General features: G+C 35.8%; 1 protein-coding gene across 4 annotated transcripts in view; it reads right to left on the reverse strand.

Annotated features, from left to right (window-relative positions):
* Positions 1-25,763, reverse strand: part of hecw2b (HECT, C2 and WW domain containing E3 ubiquitin protein ligase 2b) — a 70,472-nt gene that overhangs the window by 35,069 nt on the left and 9,640 nt on the right. For 2 of the 4 annotated variants that reach the window (XM_067402661.1, XM_067402665.1), the window contains exons 2-4: positions 12,915-14,583; positions 3,254-3,361; positions 703-797 (exon numbers count right to left, since the gene is read on the reverse strand). In XM_067402661.1, coding sequence (XP_067258762.1) covers positions 703-797; positions 3,254-3,361; positions 12,915-13,248 — 537 coding nt within the window. In that variant the 5' untranslated portion in view covers positions 13,249-14,583. Of the gene's footprint in view, positions 1-702; positions 798-3,253; positions 3,362-12,914; positions 14,584-22,545; positions 22,632-25,424; positions 25,538-25,763 lie in introns of those variants that run through there. The other 2 variants (XM_067402662.1, XM_067402663.1) reach the window with 2 other exon arrangements.

Raw genomic sequence — 25,763 nt, forward strand, 5'->3', positions numbered from 1 at the left:
AAGTCATGCTTTGTAACATGTGTTCTCATTCAAATCTGTTATTTTTGTGTTTGTTTTTATACACGCAGTTACAAGCAAATACTTTCACTTTGCACTTATTCATACTTCCAAAGAAACATGATAGTATCATGGTTCAACTGACCACAACCTATGTTGAGATGATGATGATGGTTTGAACCAATCTGGGCATAGGAGGTGGGACTAGGCATCAACAATCGTTCCTGTTTGGCTTAGAGGATCAAACCACATGCACTGCCTTGACGAATCAATGCTGCAGATTTTGATGACGTAACCAGTCTTACTACGGAGCCTATGAATGTCAGAAAAAGCCAAGAATCTCCTATCTATGGTACATTTTAAAGCATACAGATTGGATTAGCGGTTCAGAAGTTATTAAACATTTTAGAATGATAGTTCTTTTTGGCCGTCTCAGTTTTTGAGGGTTAAAGTGACAGCAGCCTAATAAAGCAGCTGCCAATTTATGAGATGATATTAAAAATATCTTTATAGCAGTTTTTCCCCATTGTATCAATGTCAAAATTGTGGCTGGTGAGCAAAAAAGCTAATGTCAAGCCCTGATTATGGGAGAAAATACTCAACTCTGTTTTCAACCACAATTCAAAGATTGACAAAGATCAACAGGAGCATGTTTGCAGCCCCATCTGAAGCCAGCAACTCAATACTTTTAAGTCAGACACTTACTGTGACTCCAGGGTTGCTGACAGTGATGCAGGGGGTTGTGGCCCTCAGCGCTCCACTCACTCCATGGTAATATTTGAAACAGATTTTGGTCTCAGCTGAGAAATATAAACACAAGATCATGTTTCTGAGAGCTCAAACATCTGAAATATAAACAGCACTTACAGTATCACCATTCTTATTCTCACATAATATCTTATTTAATCATTGTTTCAGCCTCAGGTCACAGACCGTCTGATCCATAATGCACACAAAAATGAGCTTTCTCAAAAGGGCAAGCTGTAATCTGATTGGCTGGCTTATGCAATTCCCAGGAATTAGTATACAGAGGATTTATTGTTTCTCTGCTGAGAAACAAAGTGTTTTCATGTTCCCAGGCTGCAACACTGAGCGTTTCAAAAAAGAAATTTTGCCAAAGTTTATGAGATTTATGGCATCTAATCTTTAAAATATTTTGTAAGAGACATTTAGTGCTAAGTGAACAGGATATCTGTATATTTAGCTTCTCTCTCAAATGTAAATTTACATCTGATTTCAGCTTTACTTGCTCCTAAACATCACAGAAATTCAACACAATAAATATAGAAATAATCACTCTAAAAGAAGCTGGGTTAAAAACAACCCAACTCAACTACTTTACAGTATAGTCATTTTTAAAAAATAGTTGAGTTAAATAAAACTACTTAGCAGGTTGGGCAAACATTTAACCCAACCACTGGTCAAAACAAACCCTGAGTTTGTTCATATTTAACCCAACATGGGTTGTTTTAACCCAGCATTTAGAGTGTATACAGGTTTGTCTGACCAACATGTAAAGCATGTAAAGCACTATATATTACACATTTTTTATATATATATATATATATATATATATAACTTTTTAAAACTTATATATATATGCATTATTAAATTATTAATATTTATTTATTGTATTTATTACGTAGTATATAAATCTATTTTTTTGAATATTAATTATTTAAAAAAGATTATTATTTATTTACAGACTGACAACTGTGACAGCCCAGGAATTAATAATATACATATTAATAAAATTCATTATAAATTAAATTAATAATATTTATAATGCTAAAATTATATAGAATTAATATAAATGATACTTTTTTAAAATAGTTAAAGGTGCCCTTGACTCAAAAATTGAATTTACCTTGGCATAGTTGAATAACAAGAGTTCAGTACATGGAAAGGACATACAGTGAGTCTCAAACTCCATTGTTTCCTTCTTATATAAATCTCATTTGTTTAAAAGACCTCAGAAGAACAGGCGAATCTCAACATAACACTGACTGTTACGTAACAGTCGGGGTGTACGCCCCAATATTTGCATAATGCCAGCCCACGTTCCCAACATTTATCAAAGGCATTACACAAGGGCAGCCAGTTAACGTCTGGATCTGCACACAGCCGAATCATCAGACTAGGTAAGCAAGAACAACAGCGAAAAATGGCAGATGGAGCAATAATAACTGACATGATCCATGATATCATGATATTTTTAGTGATATTTGTAAATTGTCTTTCTAAATGTTTCGTTAGCATGTTGTTAATGTACTGTTAAATGCGGTTAAAGTTACCATTGTTTCTTACTGTATTCACGGAGACAAGACTGTCGTTATTTTCATTTTTTAAACACTTGCAGTCTGTATAATTCATAAACACAACTTCATTCTTTATAAATCTCTCCAACAGTGTAGCATTAGCCGTTAGCCACGGAGCCCAGCCTCAAATTCACTCTGAATAAAACTTTTAACATCAAAATAAATACTTTACTCACATGATCTGAAGCATGCATGACGAACATCTTGTAAAGATCCATTTGAGGGTTATATTAGCTGTGTGAACTTTGTAAATGCACTGTAATATAGTCAACAGCTCGTGTGGCAGGAAGCTCACGTCTTAAAGGGGTGGCGTCGAGTGAAATCAGTGCATAGTTAATGGTGCCCCAAAATAGGCAGTTAAAAAAAATAATTTAAAAAAATCTATGTGGTATTTTGTGCTGAAACTTCACAGACACATTCAGGAGACACCTTAGACTTATATTACAAACGTTCGTGGGCACCTTTAATATTGTTAATTACAATTAACAATTAACAATATGCATTTTTGCTCTCACATATCCAGTTAGTTTGCTATTAAACTTTATATATAAGTTTCTACACTACCGTTCAAAAGTTCCACTAATCTATAATATATTTTTAGTTTCCTGCTCACCAAGTCTGCATTTTTTTGATAAAAAACACAGTAAAAAACAGTAATATTGTGAAATATTGTAATATTGTGAACAATTTAGTTTAAATATATTTTAAAATGTAATTTATTGCTGTGATCAAAGCTGAATTTTCAGCATCATTACTCCAGTCTTCAGTGTCACATGACCCTTCAGAAATCATTCTAATATGATGATTTGCTGCTCAAGAATATTATATATGATATGCTAATATTATATCCTGACCTCGAACTTTTGAATTGTAGTATACCAAACACTTGATGCCAGTAAACTTGTAAACTTAAATCATTTTTCAACACTCTCACTTACGCTCCATGAAGTACGGTCCGGCCTCAAGCCTCCAGACGATCTGCCCCCTCTGAGTGCCGTTCACCCCGCGGTTCTTCGAATCCCAAACATTAGCGGGACACGTCTCATCTGTGTCGGCACAAAAACGTGTAAATATTTGCTTTATACATAAATGAAGCTCGCACAGCTGTGAAACACGTAGGGTTGGCTGATCGATTGTGCCATGAAGCCGCCACACCTCAGGCACATTCTCTCCAGAGCTTAACGTCTTTTCTAAGGGTCTTGAGAACAAATAAATGGTAAAGTGTTTGTCCTGAAGGTAAGGAACCATGTTCTTACTTGGTGTTTCCTGCTCTTTAGCTCCTCAACTCAACATGCCCCCCTGATCAAACAAGCCTCCTACCAGCTCCCATCTGCTTGCCTCTCTCACAGATCTTACTCCATACAGAGAACAGTAATACAGCTTAATACCCTTTCATGCATGATGCATAATACAGCAAATACAGCATACTCAAGCACAAATACGCCATAAAAGTACTGTATTTACACAATGACAACTTCGACAGCTAAAAGAGGCCAGGCAATGTTGTTGTTTTATATATATATTATTAATTATTATATATATATATATATATTATTACTTATTATATATATATATATATATATATATATATATATATATATATATATATATATATATATATATATATATATATATATATATATATATATATATATATATATATTTATTATTTTTATAAAAACATAATGTATATATGATTACACACATTATATATATATATATATAAATAATATTATAATTTATAATTTATATTAAGAATATATGTATTATCAAATTAATAATGTGGAAAAAAATAAGATTATTAATTTATTTATTTATATTTATTAAGTAATATATAAATCAATTATTTAAAAAAAGATATTTATTTACAAATTAAATGAATAATATTTACAGTGCTAAAATACAGTGTTATTATAAATTATAATTTTATAAATAATATTGTTAATTTAATAAAATATAATAACATATATAAATAACATTTATAATGCAAAAATGTATATATTGTGTTAATAATATTAATTATATGTGTATGTATTTTAGTATTAAGATTATTAATAATTTATTTATATTTATTAATATAACTTTTAGAATGCTAATTATTTAAAAAAGAAATTAAATGTTTATATATAATTTATATGATTATATAGAGATAGTAAATTCATATATATGAATTTATAATCTCTATATAATCTATATAATCATATCAAATATATATAAAAATATATCAATCTACATATACAAATTTATTTTAATACAAAAAATGATTTAAAATACAAATTGTAATCAGCTGTGGGACAATGCAGAATGATTAATCTCCATTACAAGTCCAGTATCTATTGGCAAAGTAAAAAGAGGGCACTAATGAAGTGATTGGCAGTGATTCAGAGCAGACAGGCATTGTGGGTAAACCGAGTCCATGAGCACATTAGCTTCAATTTCCAGTCTGAGCTTGTCTAATCAATACAGCCACATAAACCAGAGACCCAATGACCCACTGCTGATTACCTCTCTGTGACACAATCTTTTTCTCCTTTCTGCCCTCTGATTCAGGACAAACTGTCTCTGAACAAAAGAGTGGATAACATCTAATGACAAAACACCCAATTAAGCAATCAGCCTGATTTAGGTGGAATTAGGTCTTATTAAGACAGACAGCGAACATGTGACTCAAATCTTTCCAGTTGCAAACAATCATAAATGAATTCATGAACAAGAATCGGACATTCAGAAGTGAGTTTCCTCTGAAGAAGTGTTTACAGCCCGTGATCAGTAATTTTAGGACACTGTTCATTCTGTCAGATCCTCAGTGAACAGACCAGCCTTGTCTACTGTGATCTACAGCAGCTCATCTGAAACTATATCACAGCGCTGACACTGGGCCTCTGTTACTGAATGCCTACAAGGAGCCACAATTCACCCGACCGTGTCACCTAAAAATCAATCATCTCTGACTCCATTGCAGCAGAGCCTTGCATCATCCCATTTCTCGGAAAAAAACAGCTAAATGCCTTACTGTAAAATCAAGATATATTCGAGTGATCAAAATTAAGAGAAGTAAATAAGTTTAATACAATGTTTAATGTGTTAAAGGGGTGATGAACTGAGAAATCAAATTTTCCTTGAGCTTTTGACATATAAGAGGTCATCATACTATAAGAATATCCTGTAAGTTTCAGAGCTGAAAACTTCCTTGTTAGTCCAATAAAAGTTTTTATTGACACCAGACCCAGCAAACGGCAGGTTTTTTCAAAGTGGGGATCTATGACGTCAAAGGGCCGCAAGCACCGCCTCCGCAGAAGAAGATCAACGCCTACTTAATCACTACCTGTTTAGCCCCGCCCACCAATTCGTGCATGACATGCAATAGAATAGGTAGGCTAAGTAACATAGGCCTATGTGGTGCTAAACCGAGCATTAAACATGGCACTGAGGATTACAAAATATTGCGCAGTGCCTGGACTCGACAGTAATGCGACAACATGTAAGTAACTGTGTTAATTCTAATGCCTGATCTGATATGTAATGATTCATGTACAGTCTAGGGATGGGCATTTTTCCAAAATATTGTATTCGAATATTTGGGCTTGCAAAAAACGAATATTCGAATATTAGTTTATTTAAATGAGGTTAAACAAGAAGGACGTTATTTTTTTTAAATTCATATTTTTTTTTAAATTCAAGATTTTTTAACCATTTCTGAACAAGCTCACAATTAGGCAATAAACAACAAGTGCATATTGCATATTACGTTATATCTTAAGCTTTTCTTATAGTTCAAAGCATTAAACAGTATGTGCAAACAAAAAAATATATACTATATATAAACAACAAAAACATTTAAGCGCAAACGGGAAAAACGCTTATAAAGCAGACAGCGCCAGTTAACGTTCATAATACACTTGAGTCAGTAACGCTATATGGTATGGTTACCGTTTTCATATTCATGTTGAGAAAAACAATAATATCCACATGCTCGGGTAAGAAAATGAGCCACAACAGACATTGCAGAAACACAACGAAAATACATAACGGTATGCTAAGCTAAGTTTCTAACAGCAGCACTTTGTGATTTCTGTTAGTAAATGTATCTTCCTCGACGAAACTTAAAGAAAGCATATGTCTCAAAATCATTTTGCTATCAGATAAGTTCTTATCAGCTCATTCGGGTTACAGCTACACTTACCTGTCGTAAAATGAACTTGTTAAACACGCTCCACAGCGCCACCCGGTGCATTTAGTTATAACTGCGAGTTTTAGTGCTTAGGATTTATCATGGATTCACTGCATTTACGGCCAGCAAAAGCAACATAGTAAAATTCGAATAGTATTTTTATTTTTCGAATATTAATTACAGGTCGAATATTCGACTATTTCTGCACACCCCTAGTACAGTCAGATGTTCTTTGTCAGTAAAATCAAAAACCCGTGACTAAACGTCAACTTGCGTTGTGTCTCTTAGTAGGATGAAAATAATTGTTATTTAATGGTGATTAAATTATACAAAGAAAGCGATCAAAGAAAGCTCCCTTTGCAATCATTGGAGCAGCGCGCACTGAAGCTGTCAATCAAACCGTGCAAGTTTATCGTGACTGACGTGCAAAACTCCCATTTAATTCAACGAGTCTCTCAGTTATATCACGTTTGCTCTTTTAGTGAAGATGAAAGCATTTGTTAGTGTGCAGAAATTGAGTTGCAATGACGAGATCACTGCTTTCATGCGCTCAACAACATGTCTGTGATCGGCTGCACAGTGTTCATCTCTGCAACCTTTCATGCCACCATCTAAATATAACGCCGCAGATCTGAATATAATGCAACACTTTTCACGATTAGTTAACCTTGAGAGCTGTAATAGTAAAAACACGCTAAAAGAGAGAGTAATACTTGGCTATTTCAAATGGAAAGATGTCAGCCAATCACAGCAGTGGGCGTTTACACTGAAGTCTCTCAGCAGACACGCCCCTTAAAACAGAGCGTTCAAATCAGAGGACTAAAATCAGGGTAAGAAAAATGCCTTTTATTTATAAATTATGACAATTTTGGATGTAAAAAGCTTAACATTATAAGTGCCCCCCAGGAAACATTATAAAAAAACAATAAAACAACGCAGTTCATGACCCCTTTAAAAGGTAACTAATTTGACATTACAAGAAGAGAAATAGCAAATAACTTGTTTATCAGAAAGTGTTAAATTGACCTTCTCATCCACTGATTTATTTATGGGTGGATCCTGAAGCATTTTCCAGGTAACATTTCATACCAAAATAAAAAAAGACATTTTTTAAAATATGAAATAATATTTTTCATGAGGAAAACTAAATGTTTTAACACCATTATGATTCTTTTTCATGACATTTTCATGATAATTGAGCATATTTCGCCCACAAATGATCTTTAACATAATGTGCCAAGATGTTTCATGATGGAAGTTTTTTGTAATCCCCATTATACTCAAATTATAATGAAAAAATTAACAAACGTTTCTTTCAATTATTTAAACCAGCATAAAAAGGCAGAAAAACATATATTATCATGATATTTAATTTTTAATGATGTATAAAGAGATTTACTTTGTATTGACATTTATTTACCTCTTTTAATTTTAGTACAATTAAGTAAAAGTGAAGAAAATGTGCTTAATTAATGCAAAAAAAAAAAACAAAAAAAAAAAAACAATTTCTTTATGGAAAATATAATTTAGCGTTTCTTTCTTTTGATTTTGGGCTGAGATGTGACCATAAATGTGTTGTTGGTATTGATTTTTTGATGGATTAAATCTTTTATCGGAATGACTGAATGCATTCAAACGTAATGCAGAACATTAGAATGAGTCATACATATAAAATTAATGATATTAATATTATAATTATTGTTTTAAAATAAATAAAATGGTTACACTTTAATTTCGATGGTCCATTTTAGACATTCTACTTACTATAAGTAACTACATGTCAACTAACTCTCATTAGAGTATTAGTAGACTTAGGTTAGATTCAGGTTAGTAGAATAATTTGACATATACTTGCAGAGTCACTTATAGTCAGTAGAATGTCTGTTGAGGAGCATCAAAATAAGTGGAAAGTGTTAGCAGATATTAAGCAGACTGTCTACCAATACTCTAATGACTGCTAGATGACATATAATTGCAAAGTAGTGTCTAAAATGGACCATCAATATAAAGTATTACCAATAAAATGAACCAAATCAAACTGGTCATATTAAGGCAGTTGTTCTGTTTGTGTGTAGCACAGGTCATAAATCAGGTCACTCCCATGGGGATAATGAGAGTAAGAATGAAACTCCAGAGGATCTGAGTGGATCGATGGAGGGAACAATCCCTGAGCAGAGGCCTTCCTCTGGGACAGGCCACAGAGGAATTCCCCCGTCCTGATCGATGGCCTCATGAAGATGACTTTAGTAGAGTGAGGGATCGGCTTTCACTGACCCTGAATCCTGTGCTCATACCAGCAGAATCTTGTTTACTGTATATAATATGCATCTATCTTTAAGAATAAGCAAACGAAAAGCAAGGTTTTATGTGAACTACATCATTAAATATTATAATCATTACTCACATATTGGTAAAAAATATATGATTTTGTGGGAGCTTGAGGGGTTTTATGATATCAATATTCGATCCCTAGATAATCTAGGTCCATCTAAAGTACTTTTCGGCCTGTTTTTTCATTTGCAAAGAGAAAGACAGATCACAGAAAAGTAATAGTACACCGAGCTGCACAACTCAAGGTATCATTACCGTAGCTTGCACCTCTAAATACCCACTTCCAAGAAGCCAAATCTATAGAGATTGTATTTCTGAAGCAATCTTGATATATATGATTCAAGCTAATGCTTTTCTTTAGCTGAGTTTTTTTTATGAAGTTTAAATTCACTAGTTTACATTACAAACATAACGGAAATGGTTGCAAGTGTTGGAGGTGTTTTCCATGTTAAGTCGACAACTTTGTTTATGGCTGTTTGCCATTTAAAAGCATTAAACAACATCTGCAAAGTTACAATGCACAAAGTTCAATGCAAAGGGAGATCTTTACTTTTACAGAAATCGCTTTTTAAGGACTACAACAAACAGCTGGTATGGACTACAACAAGTTTCTTCCTGGATTGGTGACAACACAAACCCCAAAATTTACATAAACCCCGCCCCCAAGAACACACAACAAAGGGGGTGAGGCCATGTTGGGCTGCTTTAGAGAAGAGGAAGAGTTGTTGTAGGAGAGTGTCGTTGCCATACCGTCATTTACATCAAACAAGGATCAATTCAACGCTGGATTTGCACAAAAGATGAACATGATGGCACATGCTAGTGGATGAGTTGAATCAACTCCACAGCAACTACATAAATGTATCCACTAACCATTCAAAAACGTCCAGTTTCACTCTAAAAGTTGTAACTTCTTCTGAGTCTCTCCATCAGTGTCGACTCCGGTTTGAACAATGTAAGGCTGAACACCGTTACTGACAATCCTCATTTTGGCTGCGTGAGATTCTCCAGCTTTGTTGTTGTTGAGCTGTTAAAGGAGCAGCAGCTCATTTGCATTTAAAGGGACACACACAAAAATGGCTTGTTTTGCTCACACCCAAATAGGGGCAAATTTGACAAGCTATAATAAATGATCTGTGGGGTATTTTGAGCTGAAACTTCACAGACACATGCTTGGGACACCAGAGACATCTTGTAAAAGGGGCATTTTAGGTCCCCTTTAAGAATATTATTCCAATTGGATTTGCACCTCAAACAAAACCATTTCATTTAATTAAAGATTTTTAAATAGCTAACCATCACTACACTATACAGTGGGGAAAGGAAATATCAAATGTGTCCACTTTACCTGCAACTACCCTGAAATGATAGTGGAATAATGTCTCTGAACATAACAAATGTGTGAATAGTGCAAGTCAGTGAATGGTTAATTGTATTGCAGTTGCTCTTCTAGTCTGTATCTAGGGATACTGGTGGGTTGAGCTTGTTCATGGTTGGTTGGTATCTCATGGGACACACTTTGCTAATCCTCCCACCTCTCCTCTACAAATCAAAACTACGGCGGTTATGGGCTCTCAAAAGCATCCGCAATAATGCTGAGTAATTAGATTCAATCATCAGTGCAAGTGCAGAGGAGAAGACAAGATAAAATGTAGCTAATGACGTGGTGCAATTAAGCCAGTGAATAACAGAGTCAGCAGTTCATCTGTTTTCATGTGTTTATTCACTGGTAGTCTTCTGTATTTACTAAGCAATTCTATGCAAATGTCTGGCTTCTGCTTTATTACTTATAACAAAGCTTTGCTGATTATAATGGGAGTAGAGATGCTCATAACTAACTGGTTAACTGCTAACCGACCAACAGTAAGAATTTTGTCCGAATAATAGTATCAGTTAAATGACATAAAAAGTAATTCAAGTAATTTTTCAAGAAATTTTAAAATGTTTGCAGCATGGTTAAAAAATACGCTAGATATAAAATTGTGTTTTTGAGAGAGAAAAAAAAAAGTCACGTATAGGTCGCATTTTATTATTAGGCCTATATTCAGAAATGGTGTAAAATACTGGTGAAGAACTCCTTTCTAAACATAGCTATAGGCTATTTTAGATCCCCTTACTCCACAACAAATCCTTTAAATTTAACGGTAGTCATGCTGAATGGCACAGATGCCGAGTTAGCAATGCTAGAACTGATATGCTATGTGTCAGTGTGTGGGGGCGCCTGCGCGATCACTTGAATTTTTTCCTTATAACAACAGAAACAATTTAAAATACTCTGTCATTTATTGTCATACTGATAAAAGTAAGCCAACATTCAAAACTGTAAAGAGTTTGCTTTTATTTGTGTACACTCACACTTACTTTTGTAAAATAAAGAAAACAAACAGGATGCCGCTTTCTGCCGTCTCGGTTTTCTTTCCGTGAACTTGTTTTTGGAGCGTGTCACAAAAATGAACAGAACATATAGTCTCAGCATATATAGTTTCACTTATAGGCCTATATGTAATTTTATTCTTTTTTCTGTGTTCACAGAAGCGCTGCATGTGCGTCATGTGACGATGTGTAAATCCTCATGTCTGTTGTTTATGCTGCTGTTTGCGAATGTAATTTTGGTATTTTTAATGGGTCACAGACAAATTTATTCTAATTCAATTTAATTTAATTCTAATTAAACAATCTTGTCAGTTAACAGTTAATGATTGGATAACGAGTATTGGTTGTCAGTCAGGGAAAAAAAACTAAATGAACAATTAATTTTGATGATTTTGGCGAGCATCACCTCTTACATCAGGTATAGATACGATGTTTACATTTACATAAACTTAAATTTTGGTTTGCATACATAAAATAAATAAAATCCAAATAAAGCAAAAAAGTCAATCAATTTATATGAAGTAGCATTCTGATGTTAAATATTTACTTTATTTTATTATCAATAAATATGCATTAATGCATGCTTATGTAAAATGCTTTTGTAAAAAATACATATAAACTGGGGTTGAAATATTGCATTATACTTTACCATTAATATAATATAAAATTACTCATATAAACCAAATAAGAGTTTAGTCATACCACCCACCTCTGGGTTATAGCCTGTCCATATCCAGCTCAATGGAGCGGTAACAGAAAGAATGGGACCATCTTTTCAGACCAGAAATGTTTTTTCTATCTCAGCTATTTCCAAACCCTCTTCATATGACTGTCAAAACATATGACAAATCTGACCTTTAAGTTACCAGATAAAAATAAACCCCTAATGGAAAAAAAAACTAGTAGCAAACATATTAAATGATGAAGAAAAACTTTGAATGAACCTGCAAAACATTAATAAAACTCCATAACAATAATCAAAGATCATCTAGAGAACAGACTATGTCCCTTTTGGATATTCAAAGCCAAAATTGGGGATAACACATTACAAATTATATAATGTGATCTATTCATACAATCAAAATTAGCACAATTTACTGCCTTGGTGCTTGGTTTCAGTCAGAAATACTTCAGATTATAGAAGTAAAATGTTGCAAACAACACTTCATGTTGACTTTAGTACACTATATGTATTCTTGTTGGCCTACATGACATCCAGTCTACACAAAGAAATGGTGCAAGGTGTCAAAACAAGGTCTCTTTTGAAACAGAATTAACAAAACTGTCCAAACTACAATCACAATGTCTACAGGCTATATTCTCTGCATGGAAAATTAGGCCTATACTATTTTAAGGAGACAAACCCTTCTCCACCTCACTTTAGTTTCGAAGCTGCTGCAATTTCTGCACTTCTATTGGCACCAAATGGCATTGCAATCTGCTTGTTTGAGCGTAACAACATTAGTTCAACCAATGCCGTGAGCTAAAATGATTGAATGGGGGAAGTGTTTATTATTTTCTGCATTTCTGTTAACGGCAAAAGGAATAATGCATTGTAACATTATTAGCTGCAAGTATTTTTTCACTACTGTTAAAGAGCCTGTGATACTGTGATAAAATGAATGCAAATAAAACAGTAAGTAAACATAAGTTTACCTTCCAAAAAAGTAATATATTTCATAATTTTTCAATAGAGAGTTTCCCCACACCCCAAAACATCTTACCGATATGGTACAGCCCAATCCAATCAGTGGCATCCACCTCCTCCTTGATGTCCCAAGAGATGACCAGGTTTTGCCCCCGCCCGAGTGTGAACTGGTACGTAGAGGCTGTTAAGGAGGAACGGCTATCCGACGTCACCAAGTCGGTGTCACTGTTGGCCCGCTGCAGGCCCATCGGTTCAGCAGCTCCTCCTCTAGAGCTCCCCGCATTCCCAGAACCACCCTGTGATGAAAGGCTGCGGAGGTTTTCCGGGCTCAGCGTGTAGCGCATGTGCGGGGTGCGCCTCCGCACCACTAGGAGATGTTCACGGGCGGTGGTGGTTGTGCCGGTTGCCATGGTGACTTGGGTGGAGGGGTGAGAAGTGTGGTGTGGGGAAGGGGTTGGGTGATGAGAAGGGGTTGGGTGATGAGAAGGGGGAGGGTGGGGGCGGGAACGGGGAGGGAGGACTGCCGTGGCCAGCGAGGGGCGAATGGTGGAGGTCGGGATGAGATGGAGGTAAGAAATAGGAGCCAAATGGCCAAAAAGGGGGGAAAGGGGTTGGGATTGGGCTCAAGAAGCCCTAGTTGGCTGAAGTTTTCCTCTTCCTTAAGTTCTCTGTAAATGGTGGTGGCATCTAATATGATGAGTATATTAATTTGACTTCAGAAATTCATAACAATCTTGGGTTTATGACCTCAAGGTATTTTAAGCACATTTAATCCAAAAGATTGAGGGTTTGCTGGGCCTCCAAAACTCAAAGAGCATCTAATGCGAGTCAGATCTCTCAAGAGTTCATTTTCAAAGTCTTTGAGGAATGGTGGAAGTCATACAGAGATGGTTCCTGGGTGGTAAATGGCCTTAAAACCAGGTTATATATGGGTTCATGCCCAATAAGAACCAAAAGGTCCTAGTCAGTGGAGGTTTTCTCCTTCCTTAAGTTCTTTGTAAGCGGCAGTGGCATCTAAAATGATGAGTATATAAATTTGACTTCCAAAATTCATAACAATCTTGGGTTTCAAGATATCTTAAACACATCCAATCCAGAAGATTGCGGGTTTGCTGGGCCTCCAAAACTCAACTGAAAGATCTTTCAAAAGTCCATATTCAAAGTCTTCAGAGATCATTCCTGGGTGCCAAACGGCCTTAAAAAAAAAAAAAAAAAAAAAAAAATTGGGTTTAGGCCCAAAAGGGCCGACAAACCCACTCACAGCACTAGCTGATGAGGTTTTCTCCTTCTCTGAGTTCTCTGGGGTTTGGCGTCTAAAAAGACGATTACATAACCCACTTCTAAAATACCCAACAGGCTTGAGTTTATGCCGCTGAGGTATCAAATAAGCATCCAAACCAGAAAAAAAGAAAGGCTGCCGGATACCTCTCAAAGGTCCATATTCAGAGTCTCAGAGGGATTAAAGCACTGAAAAACAAAAAGGAATTGAATATAACATATTTCTCAGTATCATAACAGTTTCTGTCCATTTCATCTGCTATAGGCATTACTACTTCCTGTTGTATAATGCAGGGTGGATTTTTCCTGTCCATTTGTAGTACCCAAGAGGGGAATAAGAACTGGATTTGTGATGTAAGGAATCTGATCTCCACTTTGCCTTCAGGTCCAGGAGATGGTTTGATTCCACACTGGGGTTTGGTTAATGGCACATATACCAGCAGGCGCAAATGGAGGACGTTGGATACCTAAAAGAAAAGAGAAAACAGGAACAGGGGTAATTAGGTAGAAAAGCAGAATGAGATTATAAATTTATCACAATGAAGTTGAGGACAATGATTCATCAGGTTAACATAAGCTATTGACATATTGATTGAAAAAGAAAAAAAGAAAACTCTAAATACTGCACATGAGCACATCACTGTGTAATCCTTTTGTAAACCTCTTTCTTACACCAATTCTCCTCCCATTTTCCCTCACTTTATCTCTCTCACAGTCAGCCCTCCTTTCAAGCTTAGATAAGCGTGTGGCTCCTAAATTAGCTCTTTCTGCTTGAGTTGTCTGTGCAGGTTTCCAGAAGGGTGTGAAACACAGAGCGATGTGGCCTGCCCAGCTTACCTCAGCACGTCCTGGCCACCGACCAAACACAAGAGCTTTCTATACTACTGCCAAAATCATCCCGTATACAGCCACGAGTGTGTCTGTCTCGCTGTGTCTGTAGGGGCTAGTTCACACAATAGAATGTGTTTTTGCTTTGAAAAATGCAAGATGGGGCAGTGGAATAGGGAAAAATGCAAGGTATCAAGAAGCTGAACTGATTTTAACTTGAGCACATCGTTCATACGTGTCCGTCTAGCATGTTTATATAGAAAAACAATGGGAAAGTAGCTCAATGGAATGGAAAAAACATGTTCTGTAGTCTATAGACATCCAATACCACATTTCGAAGTAAATACCATAGTACATGAATGTGGTAATCTATCAGTATCATGTTATAATGATTTTTTAATATTTTTTCTGTAGAAAGACAAACAACAATAATGATAAAAGCCAAAATATTAAATGTCACAGATGTATATTTATCGAGTAATCCACTATTTTGTAGACGGGGGTCAAAATGACCAATTTTCACCTGCGATTTGAAGCCAAATTAGAGGGGTGTAACAATGACTTTAGAAATATGGCAGCATTATTATTTTATTTTTACACAGAGATTGGTAGGTTTATTAGTAAAATCTGTCGACTTTAGCAGTCTTTGTTTCATTATATGCCAACGGTGACAGTTCAAAAATGGCAAAAAAGCACTTCTTGTGTTTTCTGCCTCAAGTTTGCATGCTTGTAAGTCAAGAAGTATTAAATATATCTTAATATTCTTTTATATTCTGGTTCTTAACTAACTTTCCTTTGTGAATCTTCATTTTAAAAGGGCCTTGATGGTTCAATCCCTGAGATATGGAGATCTCAATGCGGCTCCATGAGTAAATTGGTAAATTGTACACATTTTCAATGGTCAAAAATCAAATGCGAGTCACTTTGCATACAGCTGATACTTTTTCTTTTAAAAAGGAATATCTGAAGAACAAATAATGTTGAAACTAGAAGTGGATCTCGTGTTTACCTGAGTGCCATAAATACTCCTTTTCCAAAGTTTGCATGCCTGTAACTCTAAAAGTATTTAAAATATCTTAATATCCTTCTAGATTCTCATTCTTAATAAACTTTCCTTTTGAAATCCTTATTTTCAAGGCCCTATATAGTTCAGTTGCATGGATATGGGGATCTTAAATCAGCTCCATGTTCAAATTGTTGAATTTTATGCATTTTCAGTGATCAAAAACCAAATGTGGTTCACTTTGCACACAGCTGAAACTTATTGCAGTTAAAAAGGAATGTCTGAAGAATAAATAATATTGAAACTAGAAATGTATCTTGATTCCCTCTATCGAAAGAATTGCATAATTTGGTTGTTTTGACATGGAAGGACCCATATATCAATGTTACTGCTTCTAATGCCATGGTCCACCAATGTATTTTCCTGTAAAGGAACATTATCAGTAGATGCTGTATATAAAAAGATGACTTTTGGAACTTTTTGGAAAAATGAAAATAGGTTTGTTAATTTTATGCTTTGAATTTCACCACAAGTTGATTGATTTTGACAGAGTAAAGCCATTTTGATAAATTGCTGTGCAATGGTTTAATATGGATCCGATACAGAAAATGAGGAGAATCAGAGACAGATGGAGCAACTAAGAAACAGAAGAGAAAGCGATGAAACTCTGGAAATAAAGTGTGATCGAGATCAGACGGTGCAGCGGTAGTTATATAACTACAGCAGAGACAGAGACAGAGAGACTCAATGAAAACCATAAATCAGATATGGCATATGAACACAAGCAAGGCATTAGATCATAAACATCAGACTTTAATGACATCTGTAGCCAAATATTGTTTACACGGTTAGGTTTTCTCTAATTGGTGAGATCTTAAAGAAATATTCCACCCAAAAATGGCATCAGTTACTCATCATGCCATTTCAAACCCGTAAGACTATCTTTGTTCTGTGGAACACAAAGGATTTTTGAACATTTTGGATATAATCAAAGGCGCATGAGGACTGGTGCTGTCAAGCTCCAAATTGACAACCATACAACTATGACACCATAACAGCATCATAAAGGTGGTGTGATATAAATAATTTGGTATATTCTAAGTCTTTCGAAGCATTACAATAGCCTTTTGCGAAACTTTGTCATTAATCACTGGAAGTTTTGACACCCACCTTTTGCATTTATGATTGTTCAAGAAAGATGCAGTGATTTGTGAACAAATCATTCTTTTGAAAGTTCTTTTTGATGAATGATTGATTCAGGGTTACCAGGATTTGTCCGTAAATAGGGAAAGATGTTTAGTGAAAAACATCTTAAATTGACTGCAGAGGACTTGAAATATAGCATTTATGTATATCATAGTTCTATGGTGCTTTTCTGTCTATTTTGAAGCTTGAAAACTACAGTCCCATTATATTGTAATGCAAACAACGAATACATTCTTCAGGAAAAAAAAAAAAAAAAAATCGTTTTTTTTGCAGAATCTGTTAGTTGAGATCATGAAGAAGCATCTCCGTGTTTTAGATAGCAGTATTGGTTTATTTAAAAGTCATAATGGTTTTGTAATAGCATGAGTAAATCATGACAAAATTGGTGCACAGCCATACTAAATACTCTGGAGAGAAACGTTAAAGCTCAGTGATACTGCAGCAATGCCAAAAATAGTCACATTTCAGATGCTGTACACGGAAAAATCTCCTGATCTGCTTTATTTTTATTTATTTATTTTTGCTTGCCTTACTCTGACGTGCAGTCATGCACATACTAATAAAAGAAAAAAAAAAAAAAAACAGATGAAGAAAAGGGTCACACTTTATATTAGATGTCCTTACTATGCAATTGCACCAAATAAATAAATAAATAAGTACAGTGTACTTATTGTGTTCATTTAGTATTGCAAAACACTTTTGCTGCTATTGAGATGGGATAGGGGTAAGGTTAGGGACAGGTTTGGTGGTAAGGATGGGTTAAGGTGTAATTATTTATAGCTGTAATTACACATAGGATTTTATATGTATGTAAACAATAAGTGCATTGTATCAAATTATTAATTTAAATGTCAATACATAGTAGTTTAGATGAATATGTAAATATATGCCACAAGCTTTTCTCTCAATAACAAACTAATCACACAACAAAATAAGAAAACAAAAAGCATTTTTTTTAAATAAAGCATAAGAATCTGATCATAGTAATGTGGGTATGTTTGCACGAGCTCTGCAATTCGGCACTTTAGTAAAGTCACGCCACGTTTAGCCTATTTATAGCACTTTATTCAATAGATTGCATAAAATCAAGCAGCTTTAAAGTATTAAACATAAAAACCAGCATCTCGTTTCATCACAACTTAATTTTCTTCTATAAAGTGTCTTTCCAGTGTGTTTACCAGCTGTAGCAAACTTTTCCAGAAAGTTTGCTTTGGTAAGCCATTTTAAACTCCCAAATCGAACTCCAAACAAACATAGTTTTGGCCTGATTTTGTTCAAATTGACGTCACAATAGTTTGTTCTTTGCTTTCGCTTGATGTATATCAGGGCCTTTATTCAGAAAGGATGCATTACACTGATCAAAAGTGACAGGAAAGACATGTTACAAAAGATTTCTGTTTCAAATAAACGCTGTTTAAAAGAATAAAATGGATCAGTTTCCGCAAAAATACTAAGCAGCACTGTTTTCAACATTGATAAAAATAAATGTTTCATGAGCAGCAAATCAGCATTTTAGAACGATCATTCTGAAGGATCATGTGACACTGAAGACTGGAGTAATGATGCTGAAAATCCAGCTTTGCAGCACATGAATGAATTACATTTTAAAATATATTCAAAACAACGTAATAATATTTCACAGTATACAGTTTTTACTTAAAATTGCGATGACCCGAAACTTTTGAACAGTAATGTACTAATACTTCTGATACCAATTTAGCGTACCATGTGAATACGCTGTTGTAAATGTGGCTGAATAAGTGTGATGAAAAAAAAAAAAAAAAATGGACAAGTGAGGCTGTTGAGATGTTGAGAGAAGGTCCCAGCGGTCAGTCTGGTGCTTATGTAACTGCCATGCTGTTCGTTCGCTCTCCCACACATTTCTGCTGCATTGTTTAAAAGTGTGACAGCGAGGAACTTTCCTGGGAAATGTCACTATCAATAAAAACAGGAAGAAGGGAGGTTGAGGGGGTGACAGGTGAAGTATGTTTACCTTTCCATGAAGCCTATGTGTTTGTAGTATTTGTCAAACAGAACACGCAAGCCAGTCTAAATGTACTGCAAACTACATGGGATTTTAAATACTCCATTTTTATTTTTGATCTTTTTAATTAAAATTTTTGCTCACCTATTCATCATTAGTCAATAATGATTCACAATAAACAAATTCTTTAAAGGGCTCCTTGATTATGATTTCGCTTTTTAACTTTAGTTAGTGTGTAATGTTGCTGTTTGAGCAAAAACAACATCTGCAAAGTTACGATGCTCAAAGTTCAATGCAAAGGGAGATATTTTGCTTTTTAAGGACTACAACGAGCTTATTCTCGGGTTAGTGACATCACAAACCCTAACATTTACATAAACCCCACCCCCGAGAACACGAAACAAAGGGGGTGAGGCCATGTTGGGCTGCTTTAGAGAGGATTTGCACTACAGATTAACATGACGGCACATGCTAGTCGATGAGTTGAATAACTCCACCGCAACTACATAAATTTATCCACTAAACATTCAGAAACGTCTAAAAGTTGTAACTTCTTCCTGAGTCTCTCCATCAGTGTCGACTCCGGTTTGAACAATGTAAGGCTGAACACAGTTACTGACAATCCTCATTTTGGCTGCGTGAGATTCTCCAGCTTTGTTTGTTGTTGAGCTGTTAAAGCTCCGCCCTCTTCTGGAAAGGGGGCAGGAGCAGCAGGTCATTTGCATTTAAAGGGACACACACACAAATATGGCGTGTTTTTGCTCACACCCAAAAAGGGGCAAATTTGGCAAGCTATAATAAATGATCTGTGGGGTATTTTGAGCTGAAACTTCACAGACACATTCTGGGGACACCAGAGACTTATATTACATCTTGTGAAAGGGGCATAATAGGTCCCCTTTAATATATTCTACACTTTGGTACACTAATAAAGCCCATGTAGTTGTAAAAAAGCATTTTCCACACTCTCCGTTTAATATACAGATTACGTTCACCATGGTTTTTCACACATCATGCTAACAGATTGTGCTCACGATGCCATCAGATATTTCAGTGTTTTACTGTCTTCACCTTTTCTTACTGCCAAAATTAGCTTCCGATGAAACTTTTCATCATTACTTCAACAGCTCATCTGTACTCTGCTGTCAGAGCAAATCCTCAGAGGAGCGACTGCTCCATTTTACAACAGCAACAGATGACATGGAAGCATCGTTACACACAGCTCAAGCGTATTCGAATGGCACATTGAAACGAGTGGGCTCTTTCACCTGAGAAAATTAACTGGTGCCATTCAGTTTGGAAACCCAGTGTTATATCTCCACAGAGCTTATCTAAAAACAGCATTTTAGGAGAACATTCAGCAATTCTCTAGTCTTGCAGAGCCAGATTTTTGAGCATGGCTGGTCCACATTTTCACCTAATCTGTACCCAATTAGATCAGCAGGAGGGAGAAAACTAAACATAAAATTGCTCTTTTTTTATTAAACACTGGTTTATTGAACAAATTGTCTTTCTCTCTCTTCAAATAAGATTAATTATAATCAATGTTTTCTTAAGGATAAAAAAATCACAGCTAATGCTGTAAACTATATACAGGGAGCCCCTTCTTCACATTACTATAATATTACAGTTTACAATTAATAAAATAGAGGCCAGACTATTAAATTCAGTTGCTATTTATATAGATATAATAATCCACATTCAAAAACAAACAAAAAAACATGTAAATTGCACATAAGGCAGGTAAAATGCTCCCCTCTAGAGTTTATTTCTCTAGTGAACTAACATGCTGTGGACACTAAATGACTTGCCTGAGGTAAATGTGATGCTACTTATCGTTCTGTCTGTTTTTGTATCATTCTATCTATAGTTCTATCATTCTATCATTGTATCATTCTATCTATTGTTGTATCATTCTGTTGTTCTATCTATAGTTGTATCATTTTATCTATTGTTCTATTATTCTATATATCGTTGTCCCAATATTCCTGGTGAGAAACATCATTACCAATGGTTCTACAAAAAAAAATCTACACCAATCAGAGATTTGCAACAAGTAAACTGCGCTAAAATAACTCTTTTGGCCCACCCACTCCAATGAAGGACTGCAAATGACGTAGAGTCAGTTTCCTTACACTCTCAAACTACTTCAATATTTTTATAAATATGCATATATTCATGGGACTATAGTGCTTTCTGTCACTGAAGACTTTTTTGCTTCTAATGTTGTGATTCACCTTGTAGCTGGTTTGTTTGGTTCATGGCTTAAAAGTCTTTAATTAAAGGTGCCCTAGATTCAAAAATTGAATTTACCTCTGCATAGTTGAATAACAAGAGTTCAGTACATGGAAATCATGGACATCTTTCTAATGTTCCCCTGGGTAAAAAGCAGTGCTAACCACTGCTACCATCGTTTCTTACTGTACAAGCCTGTCGTTATTTTCATTTTTTAAACACTTGCAGTCTGTATAATTCATAAACACAACTTCATTCTTTATAAATCTCTCCAACAGTGTGTAATGTTAGCTTTAGCCACAGAGCACGATCAAACTCATTCAGAATCAAATGTAAACATCCAAATAAATACCATACTTATGCGATTAGACATGTTGCATGACGAACACTTTGTAAAGATCCATTTTGAGGGTTATATTAGCTGTGTGAACTTTTTTTTATGATGTTTAAGGCAAACGCAAGCTCTTGGGGCGTGGAGCATGAGATTTAAAGGGGCCGCAGCCTGAATCAGCGCATTTATAATGATTCCCCAAAATAGGCAGTTAAAAAAAAAAATTATAAAAAAAAATGTATGGGGTATTTTGAGCTGAGACTTCACAGACACATTCAGGGGACACCTTAGAATTACATCTTTTAAAAACATGTTCTTCGGCACCTTTAAGACTTTTTTTCTGATCACCATAGTAAAAATACTTTTAATACTAAGCTGAAAAGTGGGTGAGCACTTTTGACCTCTGCTGCTACCTGTTGGAATTTCCAAGAACCCTATGAATTTGTCTTTGCAACTAATCTGCAGAAAAAGTAGCTATAGTTCCATTACAAGATTCATAGAAAAATCTATAAATCTACTTAAGTAGAAGCTACTTATAATTTTTATAAAATATGAAATGTTATAAATAATAATAAACAAAATTATATATTTTGTTCAAAAATTCAAAGCATTTTAAAAAATGATACAGTGTTAAACTACATTAAGTATTAGGGAAATTTAAAAGTTGTAGCATATAGTGTTAAGTTACATACTTCAGTGACACTTCTGGTTTGTCATTGGTCACGTTTAAACCAAATACAGAGATTTTGTAAATGTAGTTTACTTTTAAATAGATTTAAGTAAGATTTAAGTCCTGCTTGATGTAGTCATGGCATTTGTAGGACATCAGGAAAATGACTGACCTAGTTTTTATTAAAACTTCACCCTTCTGAATTGCATCCCAGCCGTCTCAGCATGGAGTGCACTGATGTGAAGATATCCTGCTGACCAACATCAGAGGGGAATAATGAATTAGATATCTAACACTTCCTGTCAGCTTCTCTGGTAGTGTGAATCTCCTCTTGATCCTATTTAGTTTCACCTGCTACCAACACCTACCGTGATGCTCTCAGAGAAATCGGAGACTAATTTGTGAATTTAAGAGGAAAGGAAAAACAGAGTGGGAGGGATGATGGAATTAGATTGGATTTTTTTGAAGGTTCTCCTGATGTATTTCTTCATTTAACCCCAGTAGTACCAAAGACTATAGAATAACACAAGACGCGTCACTCGTATTGTTTTGAATGGGAGAAAGTGCAACGTTTTTGGCATCCTATTTTGAGAGTTGCGTCTTTAAGATCATATGTCAATGTAAAAATACTTTCACTTTTAATGACAGACAGACAGACAGACAGACAGACAGACAGACAGAGACAGACAGACAGACACAGACAGACAGAGACAGACAGACAGAGACAGACAGACAGACACAGACAGAGACAGACAGACAGAGACAGACAGAGACAGACAGAGACAGACAGACACAGACAGACACAGACAGACACAGACAGACACAGACACAGACACAGACACAGACACAGACAGAGACAGACAGACAGACAGACAGACAGACAGACAGACAGACAGACAGACAGACAGACAGACAGACAGACAGACAGACAGACACAGACAGACAGACACAGACAGACAGACAGACAGACAGACAGACAGACAGACAGACAGACAGACAGACAGACAGACAGACAGACAGACAGATAGATAGATAGATAGATAGATAGATAGATAGATAGATAGATAGATAGATAGATAGATAGATAGATAGATAGATAGATAGATAGATAGATAGATAGATAGGATCTCTCCAAGACTTCTAATAAACACATTTTTTGATAAACAAATCAATATATACTTCAGCTCAATGACAGCATGTTTCTGGCACACATGCAGTAGGTGTGCTGCTGATCGCTGGGCGAGGATTAGAGGGTGAATGGGTGGATTTAGCGGTGACAGAATGCTTCTATTAATCCCTGTATTACCACGCCAGTCTCATCTCATTTCTGTGGCCTGATCGCCCCTCCCTCTGTCTCTCCTCATAAACACAACAGCACAGGCCATCTCACATTTCACCTCTGCCTCCTCCACCTGTCCTACTGAGATTTTTCATTACACTGTAATTTCTTCCTTACATGTTTTTCCCAAACTACACAGCATATGTCTCTCTTTTCTTTTTAGGTTACTGTCATGCACTTAATCTTTCTCAAATGAATAAACAGTATATCATCTTTTTAATGCCTTATATTGTGCAATTTAATTCTATTTTAGGAGTATATGTCTAAATATACCACAGTGGGTATGTGAGCATCAGAACTGGCCCACGGAGCAATGGAAGAAGGTGGCCTGGTCTGATGAATATCAACATCAATATTCTAGTAACTACTAAATATGTTAGTTTTGTCATCTGCAAGGAGAATGTCCATTGTTTTGTGGTCTGAACCCCTGCTGAACTAATCCAGATTTGACTCAAATTCAACCTCCAAATCACTGCCAATCGCCGAGAGTAGACAGATTAGTCAAAGATATCAACTATAAGCCATTAAGGAATTGTTGGAATGATGAATAGAACAGATTATTTTCTCTATAAATTCAGTATGAGTAAATGCTTTCAAACTGCACTTAACCCTTGTCACTGCTTTTCACCTGGGGTTAATCAAACCCTGCTCTGGAGCGGGTTAACTTAGCACTGCTTTTTACCCGGGGTTATGAAACCCTGCTCTGGAGCGGGGTTAGCACTGCTTTTTACCCGGGGTTATGAAAGAGGTGCAAACCCCACTCCAGAGCAGGGTTGCATATCCCCCGGTTAAAAGCAGTGCCAACCCCGCTCCGGAGCTGGGTTTCATAACCCCGGGTAAAAAGAGATGCAAACCCCGCTCCAGAGCAGGGTTACATAACCCTGGGTAAAAAAAGGTAACCCTAACCCTGCTCTGGAGCGGGGTTAGCACTGCTTTTTACCCGGGGATATGCAACCCTGCTCTGGAGTGGGGTTTGCACCTCTTTCATAACCCCGGGTAAAAAGCAGTGCTAACCCCACTCCAGAGCAGGGTTTGCATCTCTTTTTACCCAGGGTTATGTAACCCTGCTCTTTACAATATAAAAATACATTAAAAACTTTATTGTTAGGATGATTAATTGGGATTAATTACAGACAAATGTGTGATTAATTAGTTAATTTTTTAATCAATTGACAGCACTAATTTTTACATTTGATTAAGTTTCTGTACTTATCTAACTATATGTAAAATAAACGTATTGTACCTGAAAAACTTAATTTGTTTAATTCATATGTTTGTTATATTGTACACAAATTAACTATTGTGATATACATTGATATCGTGAAATAAGAATAAAAGAATAAACAAATAAGAATTTGGTCATATCGCCAGCCCCAACACACAACTATGTTTTATTATAATTACCAAAATAAATAATTTAATTTCAACAAATTTACCATTAACAGCAAAAATCAGTCCCCTTATTTTCTTACTAACACACCCCAAACTCAGAAACTCTGGCCTTAAAGAAAGTTCAGAGTTTCCCAATCGTAAATGCGGTGGCATTCATGCACATTCAACTCGTAAAAACGATTTTTCCGACATGACTTGAACACACCATTGGAATTCACATTCTTCAGTAGAGTATTTTTTGGGCCTACAAACCTACAATGCACAAGAATCCATCAAATGTAGAAATAAAGCCAAGCCATCCAACCAACCATAAACCTTACCCCTCCATCCGTCCAGTTAGTACGGTCCATATAACTTCAACTGCTGGCCACTGGACCGCGCCAACATGCCTAAAGTAATGGGGGAGGGCGATATCTGCTCTGGCCACAGCCTCCAGCAGGTCCGTCTGTGGCGCCGACGCCTGTGGCTGTTACTCTGCCAGGAACGGTCAGCTCACCTAAGATGCATTAGCTAATGATCTTACATCCTGTCCCCTCCTCAAGGCACTTCCTCCCGGAGCAGTTCAGGCAGCGGATGACTGACTCAGCGCTCCCGGTCTGAGACAGCACAGCTAAATCCTGTCTAATGCCTCCACTGAGAGACCTTACCTTTGAACCTCA

Source organism: Chanodichthys erythropterus, chromosome 12 (assembly GCF_024489055.1).
Source record: "Chanodichthys erythropterus isolate Z2021 chromosome 12, ASM2448905v1, whole genome shotgun sequence".
In the NCBI taxonomy this organism is placed as follows: Eukaryota; Metazoa; Chordata; class Actinopteri; order Cypriniformes; family Xenocyprididae; genus Chanodichthys; species Chanodichthys erythropterus.